The sequence below is a fragment of the Podarcis muralis genome, chromosome 2 (assembly GCF_964188315.1).
Source record: "Podarcis muralis chromosome 2, rPodMur119.hap1.1, whole genome shotgun sequence".
In the NCBI taxonomy this organism is placed as follows: domain Eukaryota; kingdom Metazoa; phylum Chordata; class Lepidosauria; order Squamata; family Lacertidae; genus Podarcis; species Podarcis muralis.
The window spans coordinates 68,402,856-68,422,410 of NC_135656.1; the positions used below are offsets into that span (position 1 = coordinate 68,402,856).

General features: G+C 46.1%; 1 protein-coding gene across 17 annotated transcripts in view; it reads left to right on the plus strand.

The window, feature by feature from the left end:
- Positions 1-1,707: 1,707 nt before the first annotated feature.
- Positions 1,708-19,555, plus strand: part of NSD1 (nuclear receptor binding SET domain protein 1) — a 61,961-nt gene continuing 44,113 nt past the window's right edge. For 7 of the 17 annotated variants that reach the window (XM_077924668.1, XM_077924655.1, XM_077924662.1 and 4 more), the window contains exon 1: positions 2,783-4,150. In XM_077924668.1, the coding sequence (XP_077780794.1) occupies positions 3,152-4,150 (999 nt within the window). In that variant the 5' untranslated portion in view covers positions 2,783-3,151. The other 10 variants (XM_077924658.1, XM_077924657.1, XM_077924664.1 and 7 more) reach the window with 10 other exon arrangements.

The following is a 19,555-nucleotide window of genomic DNA, read 5'->3' on the forward strand; positions in this document are numbered from 1 at the left end:
AAGACGTTGCTATGCAGCAAGTTGGCCAGTTTCCTGTACACCCCCTCCCCTCATTTCCACTGTGCCTGCCTGTTCCTGGATGGCGAACTTCTCAACACACACACACACACACACACACGACTCATCAGGACAGTTTTCTCCCTGCAAAACATCCTACACATTAGTAGCGCTATCCTAAACAAACGGAAGACGGCGATGGCCTTGGGCCCCACAGCGCCCTTTCTCTCTCCCCCCACCTCTGCCTGACTAGATTCTGACGGAGGAGAGTTTTACTGAAGCCGAGGACGTGGGGTTTTTTTTTCTAGAAAAAGGCAAGAAAAAGAAAATAATAATAAACTGGCGATCTCGGTTCCCTCAGCACAGGCTCCTTGAGGACAGATCTGTGGCGAGGATTGCAAGGTAGAATGAATGAACCAATCAACCACTCCCGTCTTCAGCCCTTCTGGCGGGGGCTCCCGCTGCACCGGGGAGGGGGGTGCGTGGCGGGGGCTTGCCCCGCGAAAGGTTCGGTTTGCCTGGCGGGTCTAATGGCCGCTTGGCGAGGCAGGTTGCATGTAGGCGCGCGGGGGTGGGGTGCGGGTGGGGGGGTGACACAACTGCATTCTGCTCTCACAAGCCGAGCAGGGGCTGCAGCAGGAAGCGGGAGGTTGCACCGCACGGCTGAGGCCCGCCGCTCCTGACCGATGTCAAGGCACCGAGCCTCCTGTGGAGGAGCTGGCAACGGGGCGCGCACGGGGGAAGCTAGGGCGCTCTTTCCGAGCTCGGGCCCCCCGGGATCGGCTCGCCTTCTATGGTTGATCTCGTTACGCTCCCGGCCGCGTTGCCACGCAAAAGACGGTGCGGCGGCGGCAGCCCAAAGCAGCTTGCTCTAGGGAAGAGCGCGGGCGCCGCGTTCTAGCTGGCCCTGAAGACCGGCCAAGGGAGCCAGGAGGTGGGGGCGTGTGGAGGGCCGGCCTCGCAGTGCCGGGGGAAAAGGGAACAGTGGGCTTCTTCCCTCCCGGGGCGAGAGCAGCTGCACCCAACCCGACGCGGGAGGAAGAGGAGCGTGTGGGAGGCTCCCTTCCAAGCTCGCTGCTGGGCTAGTCAGTGGCCAGGGGCTGCACCCCAGCCTTCCCCGCTCTTGCAGGATCTGGGGGAGCGGCCTGGTTTCCCTCGGCGTCGAGGGGAATCGGCCTCCTCGGTTGCGCCCGGGACGCGGGTCGGCCCTGCCGTCGCCCCTCACGCACTGACACACACACACGAGTTTGGCCCCCTTTCACTGCGGGGGCCACACAGCAGCCATTTCTCCCTTCCTAGTCCTGCCGTTTGTTTTAGGAGTTCGCCCCCCTCCCCTTAATCGGCGGTGCGAGCGGGGGTGGCGGCGGAAGAAAGAGCGGACGGAGCTTTTCTTCCTTCGTCACCCCCATTGTTGGCTGGAGATAAGGGAACAAGCTGACCCGTCCAGTCTCCCCTGTTGTTTGGGCGGGAATATGGGGCTGGCCTGGCTTCGTCCTTCGGGCTCCCAACTTCAGTGGCCGAGGAACCCTCCCCGTTTCCCTCTCCCCCGTTAGAGAGGGGGACAAGGCTTGCGAGGTCGCTTAGGCTCCCAGGACCCCACCGTGCCTGAGGTGAAAAGCAGCTTAGCCCCAGGCGCACCATGTGCCTGGGAGAGGACACCGAGGCAGGACTAAGCCCGGTTGGCTGCTGGTCACGGGGCGTCTGAGGGGCTCCCCCTCCCCTCCTCTGGGCTGGCAAAGAGAGCGGCGGCGGCGGCGGCTGCCCAGCGGGTGGGTGGGCGAGCTCCACATCCACCATCTTTGCTCGCTCCTGCTCTCTGCTTGCAGCGCTTGGCGGGGGAGCTAGCAGAGGCCTGGCCTCGCAGGCGGCGCCCTGCCGGGGTGGCTTGGTACGAAGCAAGGCTGAGGGGAAGGATGGTGCTGGGCGCTGGCAGCGAGAGAGGCAGGGCTTGTCCAGCGCGGGCAGAGAAGGGAGCTGCGGCGCCATGTGCAGTGGGAAGGGAGGGAGGCCGAGGCCAGGCCGGGCAGGACGGCAAAACGACGCCAGCCCTTTGGAACAGGCTGAGGAGCCCAGGGCAAGGAGCAATAGGTGGGGCAAGGGAGGGGCGGCCGCCCTGAGCGCTAGGGGGCGTCCGAAGGCGCAGGGGCCGCGTAAGTGCCCCAAGGAAGGGGGGAGGCCATGCGCAGCGACGGGCAGACGCGCACGCGCGCGCTGATTGGACAGCGCAGCCCTTCGCTGGCGCTGCTGCTGCTGCTGAACCCCAAGAGTCAGTGAGGGGGCGCGCGCGGGCGCGCACAGGGGACAGCCGCGGGGGCGCGCGTGCAGCAGCGTCGCGCGGGCGCGCGCGGGCGAGGAAAGGAGCTAGCAAGCGAAAAGAAGCTGGCAGGCAGCTGGGCTGGAGACGGAGCTGGTAGGGACCGGAGGAGCCAAGTCGGCTCTTCCCTTTGGCCCTGTGCAAGGGTGGGGGAAACAGAGTCCGACAGGTAAACTGCAGGAAAGACTTCCCTGTTCTCCCCCAAGGCGGAAACTGGTGTCTGCGGGCAGATTCCACCCGGACATTGCAAGGGCGCCGCAACCCTCACCCGGAGGGCCTCTGGAAACGGGGTGGGGGTGGGGCAAGGCACGCCAGCCGGTGTCTCGGGCCTAGTGCAGAAGCCGGGTGGTGGCAAACGGCGGCCGGGGTGGGGGCGGGGGCGGAAGAGGATGAAAGATCCAGAAGCCTTTGCTGGAGCGATCCCTGCTCAGCAGCTGCAGATCTCTGAGAGGCGGGGGCGAGGAGGTAGGGGGAGAGTGCGAGGAGCCAGGCCAGGCCAGGCCTGCTCTGCTGCGCTCCCTGCAACCAGCAGCGGCAGGATGGATGCTGCGCTATTGTGAAAGGCGACATTTGGCTGCGCCGATCAGGAGGCAATGTTGCCTGGGTAGCTGCGGGCCGGTGGAAGAGGCATGCAGCCGGCTCGGTGGAGGCTCTCTGCGGCCCCAGAACCAGGAGCGGGAGGCGTTTGCTGGGCCTCTGCCGCCGCCGCCGCCGCGGAGGAGGAGGAGGAGCAGCAGCAGCAGTAGAAGTGGCTGCCATTTTGGAGAACAAGGCCCTGGAGGGTTTGCCTGACCCCATTGTTGCTGTGTTTGCTTCACAGGTTGATGCCCGCCGCACAGGATGGATCAGGCCTGCGAAGTGAGCAGGAGGGGCTACCTGCCCCCCTTCGCCAGCCCTTTGGCGTTAGATGTGCCGGAGAACGGGGACGGCCCTTACGGGGGGGAGGGTCAGAGCCGAAGCCCCGAGCCACCTAATGGGTGCACCATGCAGTCAAAGGCTGCTGCTGCTGCCTATGGCCCAAACCCTTCCCCCTGCTACATCCCGCTGCGCAGGCTGCAGGATTTGGCCTCCATGTTCAGTGCCGAATATTTAAATGGCTCAAAAGATGGCTCTGATTGTTTGCAGGAAGTTGAAAGGAGCGACTCCAGCGCGGAGCTCTGCGATTCTTCAGTCTTAACCGACTCAGAAGACTTCACCCGGCATGACTCGGCAAGACTCCTGGATTTTGATTCCATCTCTCCTTGCTTGGAGGACGACCCGGAGGTGGATTCCGAAACATCATTCCTAAAAGCAGATGAAAGCCCAGAAGAGGAAAGTGAGTTTATGATGGAGGACAGAGACACCGGCACCTACAGTGAGGAGGGAGAGCCCGAGGATGGGATGGAGCTGATTGAGGAGATCCAAGGAGGACGCTCCATAGAAATTAGACACAATGAGACAATGTCTACCTTGTTCCCAATCGGCTTTCCTCGAGAGCAAATACAAAGTAACACTTGCAAAGAGGCTGCAGTAGGAAATAGAACTGAAAAACTAGACCTGCGCCCAGTGTCTTATTTTCCTGGAGATACAGATTTAAAAACAGAAAAACAGTGCAGCATTACGAAGAAGGTATCTGAAAAAGAAAATCCAGCCCAGGGTCCCATCACTCTAGGAAACTTGATAGAAAGGCTTGAAACTTCAATTACTGCAAAATCATCAACCTCAGCAGCAGCAGCAGCATTGCCACCTGTAAGCAGTCTTGGGGTACCCGTTAAGTTCTCTGCAAATTTATTTATGGGGAAATGTTCTACATGGTGTTCCTCTGGTCTGTTGCTGTTACAGAGAGAGCGAGAGTTGGAGGTGGGTGGAGTTAACAGGTTGTAGAGTTTCCATGTGTTTTGTTTCATTTGCAAAGCAAAGTGCAGATAATTAAAGGAAGGTAGTTTGAACAAGAGCTTTGAAAACAACTTGTTTTGTGGTCCTTCTGCCTGGCGTACAATCCTAGAAGTTGACACAGTGGAAAAAAATTCCTTGTCACAGAAGCTGAATTGAATATAATTCCCCTCCACACATTTGAATATAATTCCCCTGAACACATGACTTGTCATCTTTCTCTGCTGGTTGTAACAAGAATTAAGATTTGGTAACTTTATAAACGTGTTTGAAAGCATGCACCCCTCACAAACTCCTGCTCCTTATACTTACTTTTTGCACTGTTAGCTGAAATGAGGTACTGTATTTAAAAAAACCCAACAACTATGATAGCTGGAAAGCCAAAACATTATTCAGACAGAAAACCTGCTCTTCGGTTTTCCTTTTCAGCAGATTCTTAGTGATTTTCTTTTTTAAAAAATTATATTATAGTTGCATATGCTAAAAAGGTTTAGTCTTTGATTTCTGGCTGTCTTTGTAAGGTTAATAGGGCTGTTTCCCACAAGGTAATAGTAAGAAAATGTGTATACTCTTGTGCATAGATTTTTCTTGATGCATGTGCACTCTTTAGAAACTTGCTATCAGTTGTGGCTTTTCAGTGCATCAGTATTACACCTATATATATATATATATATGCTTTCGTAGATTTTCACGGGTACAGGAATGCAGGTTTTGGTGTCCTCGGGTGTCTTCCCGTGTAAAAGTTGGGGTGTCTAGGCGACGTTTCGACGAGGTCTCACTCGTCATCTCCAGCCTGAAGATGACGAGTGAGACCTCGTCGAAACGTCGCCTAGACACCCCAACTTTTACACGGGAAGACACCCGAGGACACCAAAACCTGCATATATATATATATATATATATATATATGCAGGTTTTGGTGTCCTCGGGTGTCTTCCCGTGTAAAAGTTGGGGTGTCTAGGCGACGTTTCGACGAGGTCGCCTAGACACCCCAACTTTTACGTCGCCTAGACACCCCAACTTTTACACGGGAAGACACCCGAGGACACCAAAACCTGCATACCTATACCCGTGAAAATCTACGAAAGCATATATATATATATATATATATATATGAATGAGAGATAGCAAACCTTAAAATGCACATGCATTGCATTTTACATGTGGTGTGGAATGCATATGATAATGCAAGCAAGTGTTTACATCTTATGTCCTGGTATACATTTGCAGTTAAGATAGCATGTGTGAAGTGGCCTCAGTTAAAACAAAACACTCCATTACTAAAATGAGATTTCATTTAATAGTTTAAGTGAAAAGTGTGAAGACTTGCATTGTTTTCTCTTTTGCAGAATGAACTAGTGCATGCAGAGTATTTTTTTATGGTTCTGAATTCTTTTAAGAGGAGAACTGAGGTGTGTTTGTTGACTTTTAATGGTGGTGATAATGGCCTGGTTTGTACATAAAGCTAAACAAAGCCATGGTGAAATTTCAGTATGTTAATATGTTCAGTAAAAAAAAAATGTGGCTAGTTCTCCCTTGATCTTCCTGATGGTGTGCTACTGAAATTAAGCCATGGTTTGGCTCAGCATTATATCTTAATCTGGGTTTGTGGTTTGTCTGAGGAAGAAAAACTGTGAGTCTGAATTTGGAAATAACGGTAAATTAATCTGTACCTTAATCTCCAGGTAGTGTGGCAGTAAGAAGACCAGGCCATAATTATTATTCTGAGTGCTTGCACATTCACACTTAGCAATGATTTGGCTTAGAGTTGCATGCGAACTGGGCCTACTGTAGTTTGAGAATACTTCAAGTCAAAAGACTTGCATTCAGGTGTAACTTTGCAAATAGTGCATAAAGTTGCAGTCCTGTGTACATCTACCTGGGAATGCACACAGTGGAACTGATTTCTAAGTAAACGTGCGTAGGATAGTGTTGTGAAATTATTTTCACAACATTTGTGAAACAACATGTTGGAAAAGTCTACTAGAATATTGTGTACCATGGCAAGAATAGATATGGTATTGTAGAACTTTAAGTGTTTTGTGCAGTTACATTAGAATTTACCTGGCTTTGGTATTTCAGTTACTGAGAGACCTCTTTCCAAAATAATGTCACTGTCACATCTGATATTATTTCTACTGATAGTTACTAATTCCAGAGTATTGCATAAAGTATTGCCTAAATGTTTGTGGAGCAGATAGCATTGTGCAGGTGTTAACACACACATGTGCACCTGAATACTGTACAGAGAAGAAATGGGTTGTATCCAACTTAATATCTGAATGCATGGAACAGCTTCCAGAAGTGCAACAGAACTTTTACTTCTTTCTCCTTCCTTACTGCATCCTCAACCCTCTGGAGTTTTCCCCAACACTCTGGAGTAGATTTGGGGGGTGGTGCAGGGGTAAGAGATGGAGGGGAAATTATGGTATGTTGCACTCACAAGAGTCATTCTGCATGTGCAGTGATTTAGCTAAATGCAACCCAATGTTTTTTTTATTAAGGATATTGTCCCATTAAAGAAATCTTAATATGATCTGAGTTTAAGCCTATTACTCTAGCAATTAAATTTGCATATATGTAAAACGAATGATTCTGAGGCTAGCAATGTAGGCATTGGGTGATATCCAACTAAGTCATACTCAATGAGTAGTCTCATGGAAATCAATGGACTGGTCTAAGTATGAGTAATGTTGGATACCCTCTTTCGGTTTTGGATATTGCATGCATGTTTCGTAGCAAGCATCATCTTGGAAGAAGCATCCCCTTCTCTGTGGCACTAAAGTGAGAATACCTCTTAAGTGGTGCTATAAAAAAAACAACCTGCATGATTGATTGGGGCCCCAGTGAGGCCATAAGTGATATCACAGCACTTTGCAGATAGTTCTACTTAATAACAGAATCAGTTTTACTTCCAAAATTCATTATTACATTGAGTTACAGTTGAAATGGACAACCATTATAAAACATTTTCAAAGTGTATGGCATCTAGTTTCTGTTAGGAGTTTTTTTTTTGTTTTTAGTTGTGCAGAATTCTTTTGATTGTCTCATTGTATAATGGCTTTTTAATGCAAATATTTAAAAAATAGAATGCTGGTGCATAAATATTGATGAGAAATGCCTTTCTTGAAAGGGGGTATTTGGAAATCAGACCTTTTTTTGTAAGGCGTGTAAAGATGGAAGAGAGCTTACCGAAAGAATGACATCAGAAAATCTCAGAAAATAATTTTGTTTGTGGTTGTCTCATAATTCTGGTCTTGCAATTGTCTCTGAGCAATGGGTCCATTCAAGGTTTAAAAGCAAGCAAGAAAATGCTGTTGGCTACTCTGGTGTCTGAGGCTCATGTGCCAGGGATGGTTTAAGCCAAGGGAGCTATTATTACAGAAATACCTTAAGCAATAATTCTATGACTAATTTTGGTTACGTTTGAAATTATTGTTCTTTGAAGTTAGCTCAAGTAATCCAGTGATCCTATTATCACATGTTATTTCGTTATTGTAGCCATAACATTCATGTGAAGTTCTCATAGATGACCATTGCATCTTTGCAAGCTGCTAAAACCTGTATGCATTTTGGGGGTTAGGTTTCTCTCCCACCACAGTTGAATAGATCTTCAAGTCCCAACAGCATGAATCAGTATCTCTTGTGTTCTCAAGCACTCTTCTTCTAGGGGTGAGAGCACATGACAATTCATGGTGTGATTATTGCAAGAGCTATGTATGAGCTTCTGTGCCCATCACTTGGTGCTGTTTGCATGTGATGTAGTTAAAATGGATAAAAATTAATGAGTTAAGAATAGTAATAATTAAATATTGTTGCAAGGGCTCCCACTAGCACAGTTGGGCTTTCCCTCTCCTCCCCCAACGCTCCCTCTCCACCTCCCCCAGATCCGTTCTAGAGAGTCAGGAGAACCCTCAGAACACCACATGGGAGAAGAGGGGTATTGTCTCATCTGACAAGTAAAGATACTTGTGCTGATGGAATGATCAGAAGTGTGGGATTTTGAATTGCTCCCTGTAAGTTTCTCTTTTTAGAAGTAGCCTAGTATAATCAGGGGGATGCGGGTGGCGCTGTGGGTTAAACCACAGAGCCTAGGACTTGCCGATCAGAAGGTCGGCAGTTTGAATCCCCGCGATGGGGTGAGCTCCCATTGCTCGGTCCCAGCTCCTGCCAACCTAGCAGTTCGAAAGCACGTCAAATGCAAGTAGATAAATAGGTACCGCTCCGGCGGGAAGGTAAACGGCGTTTCCGTGCGCTGCTCTGGTTCACCAGAAGCGGCTTAGTCATGCTGGTCACATGACCCTGAAGCTGTACGCCAGCTCCCTCGGCCAATAAAGCGAGATGAGCGCCACAACCCCAGAGTCGGTCACCAGTGGACCTAATGTCAGGGGTCCCTTTACCTTTAGTATAATCAGACTAAAAAAAGCATGTTAATCCTACAATTATTGGCTCCATCCAGCTATCAAATCATACCATAGTTTGTTGTTGGCATCCTATGGTTGACATGGGCATCCTATGGTGACTCTCATACATTTCTCTTCTTCCTTCCTTTGGGGTGTATGGAGGATTAAGGCTTCCATTGCATTTTGAAACAAACTTTAGCTTCTCATTTCATATGAATATGGAAAATAGGTTTGTATAATATCGCACAATTGAACTCCGGTTTGCTATTTGTGAAAACCACACTCTCCCATGTGCTTCGAAAACTGGGAACTTGGCTTGCTTCAAAAAGCAAGAAAGCTTCCATTAGACACATGGGGAAAGGGAGGCTTGAAATGGTGCGTCTGCATTTCCAAAAACACTGGTTTGTTGCAGTTATTATTATTTATTAGATTTCTTCCCTGTTTTTCACCATGAGGTCCCATGGTGCATTACAACAATTTAAAAAATACAATATTGAAATAATTTAAAACAAATTACAGTCAGTGGAATATATTGTAAAATTTCTCAGGTGTCAAAGGCATATGATGATGAAGGCACATCTTCAGCATATGATGATCACCACAAAAGTGAGGTGTCAGATGCACTTCTTTGGGGAGAGCCTTCCACAGTTTAGGGGTTGCCACAGAGAATGCCCTCTTCTGAGCTGTCAATCTCCAAACTTGTGAGGGTGACAGAACTGCCAAGAGGGCCTCCTCTGTCAATCGTAATACCCAAGGGGGTCTGAATGGAAAACTGCCTCAAAATTGATAGGGCTTTATGAAAGACATTGAGTTAGGAAAGCAACACAAATGCAAATAAAGAATCACATGGAAAACTGCTGTTAATGGCCTTGATGCTAGGGGCAAAGAACTAGCAGGTCATCACACGTGATGATTGCCAACCTTTGACATCTGAAGATGCCATCCTGTATATGGCTAAGATACTTCTGTATCCTGTAATTATCTGATACAGTGGTGCCCCGCAAGACGAACGCCTCGCAAGACGGAAAACCCGCTAGACAAAAGGGTTTTCTGTTTTGGAGGCGCCTCGCAAAACGAATTCCCCTATGGGCTTCCTTCGCAAGACGAAAGCCCATAGGGAAATCTCCGGGACAGCGGGGAAGCGCAGCGCGTCTTTCCCACTGTCCTCGGACCTCCTCCGAAGGCTGGCAGCGGGGCGGAGAGACCTCCTCCCGCCACCAGGCTTCGGAAGGCTGCTCCGAAGCCGGGCGGCGGGGCGGAGGTCTCTCCGCCCCCCGCCAGGCTTCGGATGGATGCTCCGAAGCCTGGTGGCGGGACGGAGGTCTCTGAATGTTGGTGGTGGATGGATGCTCCGAAGCCTGGCGGCGGGGCGGAGGTCTCTCCGCCCCGCCGCCAGGCTTCGGAAGGCTGTTCTGAATGTTGGCGGTGGGGAGGAAAAACCCTCCTCCCACCGCAAGCCCAGGAACAGAGGAGAAGCGCTGCGCGCCTTCCCCTCTGTTCCCATACCTGTCCTGAAGGCTTGTGGTGGGGAGAAAAGCCCTTCTCCGCACCGCCAGCCTGGCAAGCGGTTTCCATAGGAACGCATTAATTGATTTTCAATGCATTCCTATGGGAAACCGTGCTTCGCAAGACGAAAAACTCGCAAGAAGAAAAAACTTGCGGAACGAATTAATTTCGTCTTGCGAGGCACCACTGTATCTGTATTTTCCCCCATACCAAATTATGAATATTTATAAACAAGGACATTTCATCTTATGAAAATGAAATGCTCTTCCCATAAGTAACAGCACTTCTGACATATGGAATGGGGGGGGGAATCAAATAAGTGGTCACCATGTATCATTTTATAAAATTATGAAAAATATCAAGTGTATATATAATTATACAAAGTATATAATTAGAGTGTAGATCCTAGTTGTAAGCCAACATGGACAAATTATTATACATTGTTTTTAAAAATATATGAATCACCAATGAGAAACTTCAATCAGAAATTTAAACTGGCCTTTTTGTGATTTAAATCACATTTATTTAAATTAGTCCACCTTTGATGTAATGAAATAGCTGGAGGAATGTAGGCCAGATCGGGCACCAGTGTATCAACCCCAACTGGACTAAAACCACAAAAGGTAGCAGCAAAAGGAAGAGTTCTTGTTCTTTCTTACTGTTATTTTTTTAGTGTGAAACACTTTTTTTTAAAATTGCCCTGCTAATTGAAGTTCCAAAGCAAGTGCAATTCATTGGAAAGGCTGCGAGAGAGTAGTTTATGACAGCTCTGTAGTGTAGTTCACACTGAATACTGAAGGCTAGGCTCTGAGCCATTTACATCAACTTGCAGTCCTGAGGTAAAGGTAAAGGGACCCCTGATCATTAGGTCCAGTCGTGGCTGACTCTGGGGTTAGATTATATATCTGAGTTTCTAACACTGGTTGCAAGTTGGAATGCTGTGCTGAGAGAGAAAAGCTTACAGCAGCTCTGCAATGTAGCCTGCTGTTAATATTGAAGGTCAGAAGTGAAGCTGAAGCTTGTTTGGGTTCCCAGTCAAAAGTCCCCTATACCTCTCTGTTTGCAGTACAGGTTGATGCATTAATTTGCCCCCTTAGGCTTCCTTCCAGTCAAATCAGCCACTCAGTTGCATTCAGAAGCCTCATTGGCTTGCGTGAACACTGCTTGTACTTTTAAATGTTTAAAACCCAAAATCATAAATTTAAGTTTTGTGCATGAAGCAAGAGATTTAATTTTAACTTTTCTTTTTCTGAGATCCTTCAGCCACATGCATAGGCAACATGCACATGTCAGATATATACTGCAGCATTTAGTCTGTAGTGACATATGGAAGTTCTGGTAAGCCCATTTTACTTTTTAGAGATTTGCTAATCTCTATCAAGGGTGCTATATATTACCTTATCCCCCCCCCCCAGTGAAACTGGCAGTCTTCTCAGTAGTGTTCATTTGTAGCAGAATTAATGGTCCTAATTTAACCCAAAAGCTTTAACCAAAATAGTCTGCCACATGCAGAAGGACATTTTGCAGTACAGTCCCAGGCATGTTTCCTCAAAAGTATCATTTAAGTTCAGTGGGATTTACTTCCTGGTAATTGATTTTAGCATTGCTGCCTTAATTCAATTTATTTCAATGGGCTTAGGCCGTCTAGCTGCATCTAGGATAACAGTTGATTTATTGGTGGGAGGAAATTTTAATTTATGTAGACAAATGATGACCAGTCGATCAGAGAGTTTATCTTTATTTTTTGGAGGTTCCAATGTGGTTACTGTTCATAAAAAACACTATATTTGTTTCTTTGTTTCTTTCTAACAATGAATAGTAGCTTCTGCTAACATTAGTTGCCTCACATTTCCTTCGAAAGCTCAAATGGTATCTATCTGGAGGTTTTGCTTACACTCAGATGTAAACAGCTACAGAATTTTAACTGACTGAAATTCAGTCAGTGGATAATCTTAGTTCATACCCTTTAGAATCCCAGATCAGCAACAAATAACTCCCAGAGCCAAATCCATCCCCCTATGGAATATTCTCTGATCCCAGCCTTGACCCCCCACTCAAGTTGCCAACTTGGAAGCTATAGAAGATGTATGGAGAAAATTGCAGTTGTGGCTGTGGGGGTGAAGTAGGATTTACCCTCTGTCACTACATCCAAACTATATCATTATTACAAAATTTATTACCCTCCCTTTACCAGGAGGTCCCATGGAAGGTTGTAACATGAACTATGGTCAGAAGAATAGGATGAGTCCTGAAAAGATATTCCTCAGGTGTCAAAGGCCATGATAAAGAGATGGGTCTTCAGCATGTCAAGTGACAATGCTGGATCCAGGAGTACACCCAAGCTACAAACCTGCTCCTTCTAAGGAAGTGCAAACCCATCAGAAAAGGTGGGCTTTCCACCTCCCGGACTTGAGAACACATAGCACTTTGTTGCACAGTTTAGTTTCACTTTGTTGGCCCCCATGCAGCTCATCACTGCCTCCAAACACCTGTCTTGATGCCTCAGCCAGCTCTTCTGATACAGATGGGGGAGAGAGAGAGAGAGAGAGAGAGAGAGAGAGCGCTGGGTGTCATTCATATATATTGGTGACACATCACTCCAAAACAGCTGATGACTGGTCCTAGTGGCTTCATATAGATGTTAAATTGCATGGGTGACAAGAAGTATAGTGCCCCAACGACCACTTCTGGGCCGCTATTCCAGAAGGATGCTTATGGTCAATGGTATCAAAAGTCACCAGAAGGTCAAAAGAAATGAGCAGGGTTGCATTCTCCCAATCTCTCTCCCGACAAATGACGTCATCCAGGGCAGTTTCAGTACCCTGCCCAAACAATGGCTAGTTGCTGATTAGGATTTTAAAAATGATGCTGTTAAAGCCATTAATTTGGGAAAAAACTATTTGAAATTATTTACAACAGGCAATCCCTGCTGCTGCGGATGGGTGAGTTTTACATCAAACTTCTATGTCACATATAACCATAAACTGTAGCATAATTTGTGAACAAGTTCTGGGATGTACTTGACAGATGCAGTCCTTGCTAGAGGCCAATTACTTTCCTTTTAGGAATATTTCTTTTCAAGGAGAAATAAGCTTGGCTCTTGGAGCCCTTGCTTGTCAAGAAGCAATAGGGTACAGCATGCTAAATCGGGATGAACACTTCTAAGGATGACCATGTTTTTTAAAAAACAACTTACCTTATGACAGAACTTTTGTAAGAAGTAAACAAGTAGTAGTGAAGTATCGCATCATGCCTGCGCTTTCTTTAATAGGTTATTCAGAGGAGGCTCCTTTTCCAATAGATTAGTTATTACTAACACTAGCACATTAGTGTTTTAAGTTTCTTCACGATGCTCTTGCAGTTGTGTAATGTGAGATATTATCAGTGAGTTGCTGCATCTTTAAATTGGCTCTTGAGTGTCTGTGTGCCTCACTGTTCAGAAATGTGATTGATTTCATAGTACAATTAGGTAGCAGGAATCTATACCTTTGAAGAGAAAGGAAACATCTTGCAAAACCAGGAGTGAGGAACCTCAGGCCCAGGGACTCAGTCCAGTCTTCCTGATCTCTGTCTGGCCTTTGAGACTCTTCCCAGGCCATGCCCCACCCTTGAGGCCCCACCTCTTGCTGGCCCTGCCCCACAATTGCCTTACTGGAATATGTTCTAGATCAGTGTTTCCCAACCTTGTGCCTCCAGCTGTTTTTGGCCTACAATTCCCATCATCCCTTGCCACTGGTCTTGCTAGTCAGGGATGATGGGAGTTGTAGTTCAAAAACAGCTGGAGGCACAAGGTTGGGAAACACTGTTCTAGATAATGTAATTTGCTCGCTTGCTTGGATGGAGAGGTGGTTGTGGATGTGTAGAAATCCACAGCTCTTGCTTGGCTGGAATGTAGCCTATTGAGTAAAGGTGTAAGAGTCATTGTGTCTGTTACACAAAGCAGATTTGGAGAGGAAAGGGGGAAACCCCTGTAGCATACAAGGAAATTCTTGTACTGATGGGACATCGTGGTTGACTACCACCCATAGGGATTATTATTATTTCTTTTTGTTTACTAAATTTATCAGTTGCTTCATCTGGCCCAGGACAACCCAAAGTGTCTTACAACCCAACAAACGGACAGTAAATCACACATGGATACATTAACACCAAGAGGAAAGAGAAATACAACAAAAACTTCTCACCCACTTTTTAAAGGCCAAAGATAGTGTGTCGAATGGACCTTACACCCAGGCATATGTGTGAAGGTTGCAGTCAATAAATCTTATTCCCATCCTTCATCTCCCAGGCTTATTCCTTTACCTTTGCTATGGGTTTTATTGACTTTGCCTATTTACCCACCCTTTTGTTATGTCCTCCGTTTCCCACTTTCTTCCTGCCTTCACCCCGTCAGCATTTTCCATATTGACTTCCATTTGCTGTAAGGAAACAGGCATGTTAGTTCTGGGGCAACTAAATTAATAAGTGGACTTGTGAAATGCATGCAGCCCTTTTTCTGGATCATCCCATGTGAAACATTCCAGTTTACACAGTCAGCCTTTCTGCCTAAACTGAGTGCCCTGTTTTCAATCTGTGGTTTGCACTCTGGTTTTTCCCCTCTGCTGTCTCCATACCCTAAGCACTTGGTATCTCACCATTGCCTGTGAAACATCCTTATGGTTCAGAGCCATAATGAGCTAAAATAAATACTTTTAATTTATTTTATATGACCACAACATTAATTAAATACAACTACAGTCATACCTTGGTTGTCGAACACCTCAGTACTCGGACGTTTTGGCTCCCAAACACCGCAAACCCAGAAGTGAGTTTGCAAATGTTTTTTGGAAGCCGAACGTCTGATGTGACTTCTGCGGCTTCCGAATGAGTGCAGGAAGCTCCTGCAGCCAATCGGAGGCCGCGCCTTGGTTTTCAAACTGTTACGGGAGTCAAATGGATTCACGGAATGGATTGAGTTCGACAACCAGGGTACGACTGTACAGTATTTCACAAACATACTACTAGGTGTGAACAGAACAGAGTTGCATGCCCTCTGAAGCAGGGCTGGTAAACCTGCAGGCCATATATACCCCTCCCCCAGACATTTTCAGTGGCTCACAGAGAGCTCTTGGCATTTGCCCTCCCCCTTTAATTTTTTTTTGTTTTACAATCACAAGTCAGGGCTGTTTGTGCCTAGGAGACCTTCCCTGCTGAGTAACTCAAGTGGTAGTGTTATATTCACTGTCGCTTCTTGGTTCTGTAATACCAAGATTTGTTTTGAAGGGCAGGATGCAGTCCTCTTGCCCTAGCACAGCCATGGTTCAGCCCCTCCGCCTGAAATATGCAGGGAGAAATAGGACTGGGCTTAACTATTTTTATAAGGTAGTAGTGAAGATTGATGAGATAATGTGGATTAAGCACTTTAACAATTAAGGCACTGTGCAAATGTTGTTGTTCTTGAGAGACCTGGAGAACACCTGAATCATAGCTACAGTTCTGTTTCAAGTACAGTAGAACTAATCTCCCCCTCAGCCAAAAACACCAAAGCAAAACTCACAGAAGGGGGTGGGGAGGTGCCAAGGCCATTTAAAGCCATTCTTTGGATTGCTAGGGAACTAGAAAGTGCCTGTAATCTTCCCATCACTTTCTTAATGAGCAAGGAGCATCACAGTTGTTAATGAGATGGAGAAAAGCTACAGAAATGATATTCGCTGGAGACAGAACCCTAGTGTTAATTTGTGCAAGCATGTGATTTATTCTGCTGCTTCCAATGAGATCGGTGGAGCTGAAAACCGCTTTAAAGTGGCTTTATGAAAAAGATAGTTATTGGGTATGTGCAATAATTAAGACTATTAATAGTATGACTGTTTCAAAAGGGAGCTTTTGGCTGAGCTTGATACGTCTCTGCCATGACTGAGCGCTTGTGAATTTAATATAATTTGTTTAGCAATTTCTTACTTAGTGTGATCATCTCTATAAGCTACCTTACAAGGAGAACTGAAAATTAGAATGGCATCTGTGTTTATGTGTTGGGTTTTGAAATGTAGGAAGTGAATGTGTGTTCCAAAGAAAGAGGTCGAAGTTACTAACATGAGTTTGACCAAACTGCAGGAGGTAGCGGAAGACAGGAGTGCCTGGCATCTCTGGTCCATGGGGTCACGAAGAGTCGGACACCATTAAACGACTAAACAACAACAATGCTTCAGCAGCTTTGAGAACATTGTCCAACCATCTCGTCCTCTGTCATCCCCTTCTCCTTGTGCCCTCAATCTTTCCCAACATCAGGGTCTTTTCCAGGGAGTCTTCTCTTCTCATGAGGTGGCCAAAGTATTGGAGTCTCAGCTTCAGGATCTGTCCTTCCAGTGAGCACTCAGGGCTGATTTCCTTAAGATAGGTTTGATCTTCTTGCAGTCCATGGGACTCTCAAGAGTCTCCTCCAGCACTATAAATCGCTATGCTGAAGCATAGCGTTAGAGTAATACAGTTTGGATAGTATGTGGCGATGAGGTGATGAGATGTGGGAGACGGTGAAAAATGGATGTATTTTGTAGCATGCTTGCCCTGTCCCCTTACTTGTTTGTGTGGGGTGTTTTGTCCTGGCACCCCCAGCTGTTACGAGTGCTGTGAGGGAGTTGCTGCAAGGTTCCTGTGAGGGTTCAGGAAAACAAATGTTCACACTGTGCTCCAGTTCCTGGCAGGGTTCTGGGGACACACGTTGTTTGTGCAAAGAGTTCCCTTTGTGTGCAGAGCACCGTTTCTTCCTCTTTTGTATTGCTGGAGTCCCTTCTTGTGAGCCCTGTGTCGCCAGAGACAAGAGAAATAAAAGCCCCACGCTGCATGACTTGTCATCTTGAGTTATGACCTCCCTGTATGTGGTTTATATACTTGTGGTGGTAGGCTGCATTTGGGCATTGAGACTACACCATAGCCTATGTGAGAGAGGTGCTCACTGAGGCGGGGCGGTGGCTATTTTTTTATTTGTTTTCCTCCCACTGCTGTAAATGGGAAGAAATTTCTTGCACGTGGTCTGGGGCTGTTGTAAAGCTACGTTGTCAATGAGGATGTGGTAGTGGTCTGTGGGGAAGGGCTTCTTCACTCTGCCATTTCTGTGCCAGTGGAACAGCTGCAATTCCATGGTGCTATGCTGCCATATCTGTTATGGCACCAGTGTCTCTCCTTCCACAGAGTTCCACGTAGCCCCTCAGCCAGTATAACTCAAGCATAAGAATGTTCTCTTATGTGTAGTGTCTTTCCTAATGTTGTATTAGTCTAATACTGTGACTCATAATGCATCATGGGTTTTTTTAAAATAAAAAAAGTTAAATATTGCTTGCTGGACTAGAAAAGGTCAACATTTGGGGGACTTAGATTATGGTTTTATAACAATTTTAAAAACATTGGTCTGTTTAAAAAACAAGGCGTATCTTTCATTTTGAATCACACTTTAATTCTTAATTAACTTTGCGAGCACGAAGTCTTCCTAACTGCAGATATGTGCCCTTGGCACTTCCTCTTTCTCTGTATTCTATGTAGTGGAAAATTGAAGTAGATGACTAGTACAGTTGTGCTCTGGCTCCAATAATTTAATGTTGAACTCACAACTTTTCACTTCAGAACTCATGACAAATTACATGAGAGCTAAATTTCTGTGACAGATCTTTATCTGAGGACTTGGGTTTCTGCTAAAGAGTTGAAAGCAACATAGGAAGCAGCTTTATATCTTATAGGTCCACCTAGTTCAGTGTTTTGCTACTCTGACTAGCATCAGAGGTCCAGAGTTGTCCTTCTAAGGCCTACCTGGAAAGGCCATGGATTGAACGGGGGACATTTAGTATGCAAAGCAATTGTTCTAAATATGTGTTCTACCACCTTGCTATGGAGGGGGGGGGCACAATTTGGAAGGGGAGAAGGAGATGCTTTTCTTCTGAACCTACTTTCCCCAGTTTATTTCCCCCCCACCTTGGGTTTCCAGGTGTGTGGTTTTCCTGTGTTCTAGAGAAACAGGTCAAGAATTTAGCACCCTACAGTACCTTCCTTAACTCCATCAAATCACTGCCTCTTCCTTCTGCTTTTCAGCTGTTCATCCTCACATATTAAAATTTAGTTAAAATCAGCATGCAGCATTTTTAACTGGACATTTAAGAAGCACAAATGTACAGTGGTGCCTCGCAAGACAAAAAGAATCCGTTCCGCGATTCTCTTCGTCTAGCGGTTTTTTCGTCTTGCGAAGCAACCCGATTAGCGGATTAGCGCTATTAGCGGCTTAGCGGCTATTAAAGGCTTAGCGGCTTAGCTGCTAAAAGGCTATTAGCGGCTTAGCGGCTTAGAAAAAGGGGGGGAAAGCGGGGGGAAAATTGCAAGACTAGCAAGACGTTTCGTCTTGCGAAGCAAGCCCATAGGGAAATTCGTCTTGCGAAGCAACTCAAAAACGGAAAACCCTTTCGTCTAGCGGGTTTTCCGTCTTGCGAGGCATTCGTCTTGCGGGGCACCACTGTAGTCTGTAATTATGGTTTCTTGATTCAGGCATCATGCTACACCACCATTGTTTTCAAACCATGGTTTCCGATTCTGCATTCCTGGTTGATTGCAAATCATGGCTTGGCCATCCGTACATCACAACAAGCATTGTTTTTAATATGTTTACAAATTCAGTTTCCCGTTTTCTATTGCTTTCTCATACCTACATCTTTGCACTGTTCTTCTGGGGACTGCAAGATGCAATAAAGGCTCACCCATTCATTCTGTTTTTTATTTTGGAGCGAGCTGAAATGAATCAATTTAGTGTTGATATGGGGAGATTTTTAATCCATCAAAGAAAGTGGGTGTGTCTGGATATATAGTTTGTAACTATCTCTGTGTCTTACCTGGAAAAGTTGATGCCGTATTTAATAAAGCTGTATTTAGTTTGAGGAACTAATTTTCAATTGTGGCTTCAAACACGTAATAATTTTTGTGTAGCACTTAGTTTTAAAATTATAAATTTCCTCCTTCCGTAATTTTACATGTAGAATCATGGCTAGAATGCAAAGAGGAACACACATTTTTGGGTGTTGATATTTCTGTTTGGAAGGATCCCTTCACAGAATGCTTCTCTGGAAGGCCTTTGAGAGGGAGGTGGCCTTTCAGAGTGTGGAAGGAGACGTTAGCCCCATGTGTTCCACTTTAAAAGCAAGGCTAGAGCTTGATTCTTTGATCACATTTTGCACTCACTAAGAAACATTAGAACTGAAAATGTTCCTCCTAAAGGCAAGGGTATCCAAATCCTCAATTTTAGCAATAACATCTCATTTCCTCCCTTCCCCTCCTCACCCCCCCCTTTTTTTTGCCTAGTACCAGTTTAGAGCTTTAGCTGTTTCCTTCACAGGAAAGGGCAGCCATTCTGTTTTTCCATTAGGAGAGGTGACTATTGTGTTCAACTCATCCACATTTAGAGTTCTAAAAACTGCTTATTTATTAGAGATATAAGTTTGCCCTTGGCAAATGT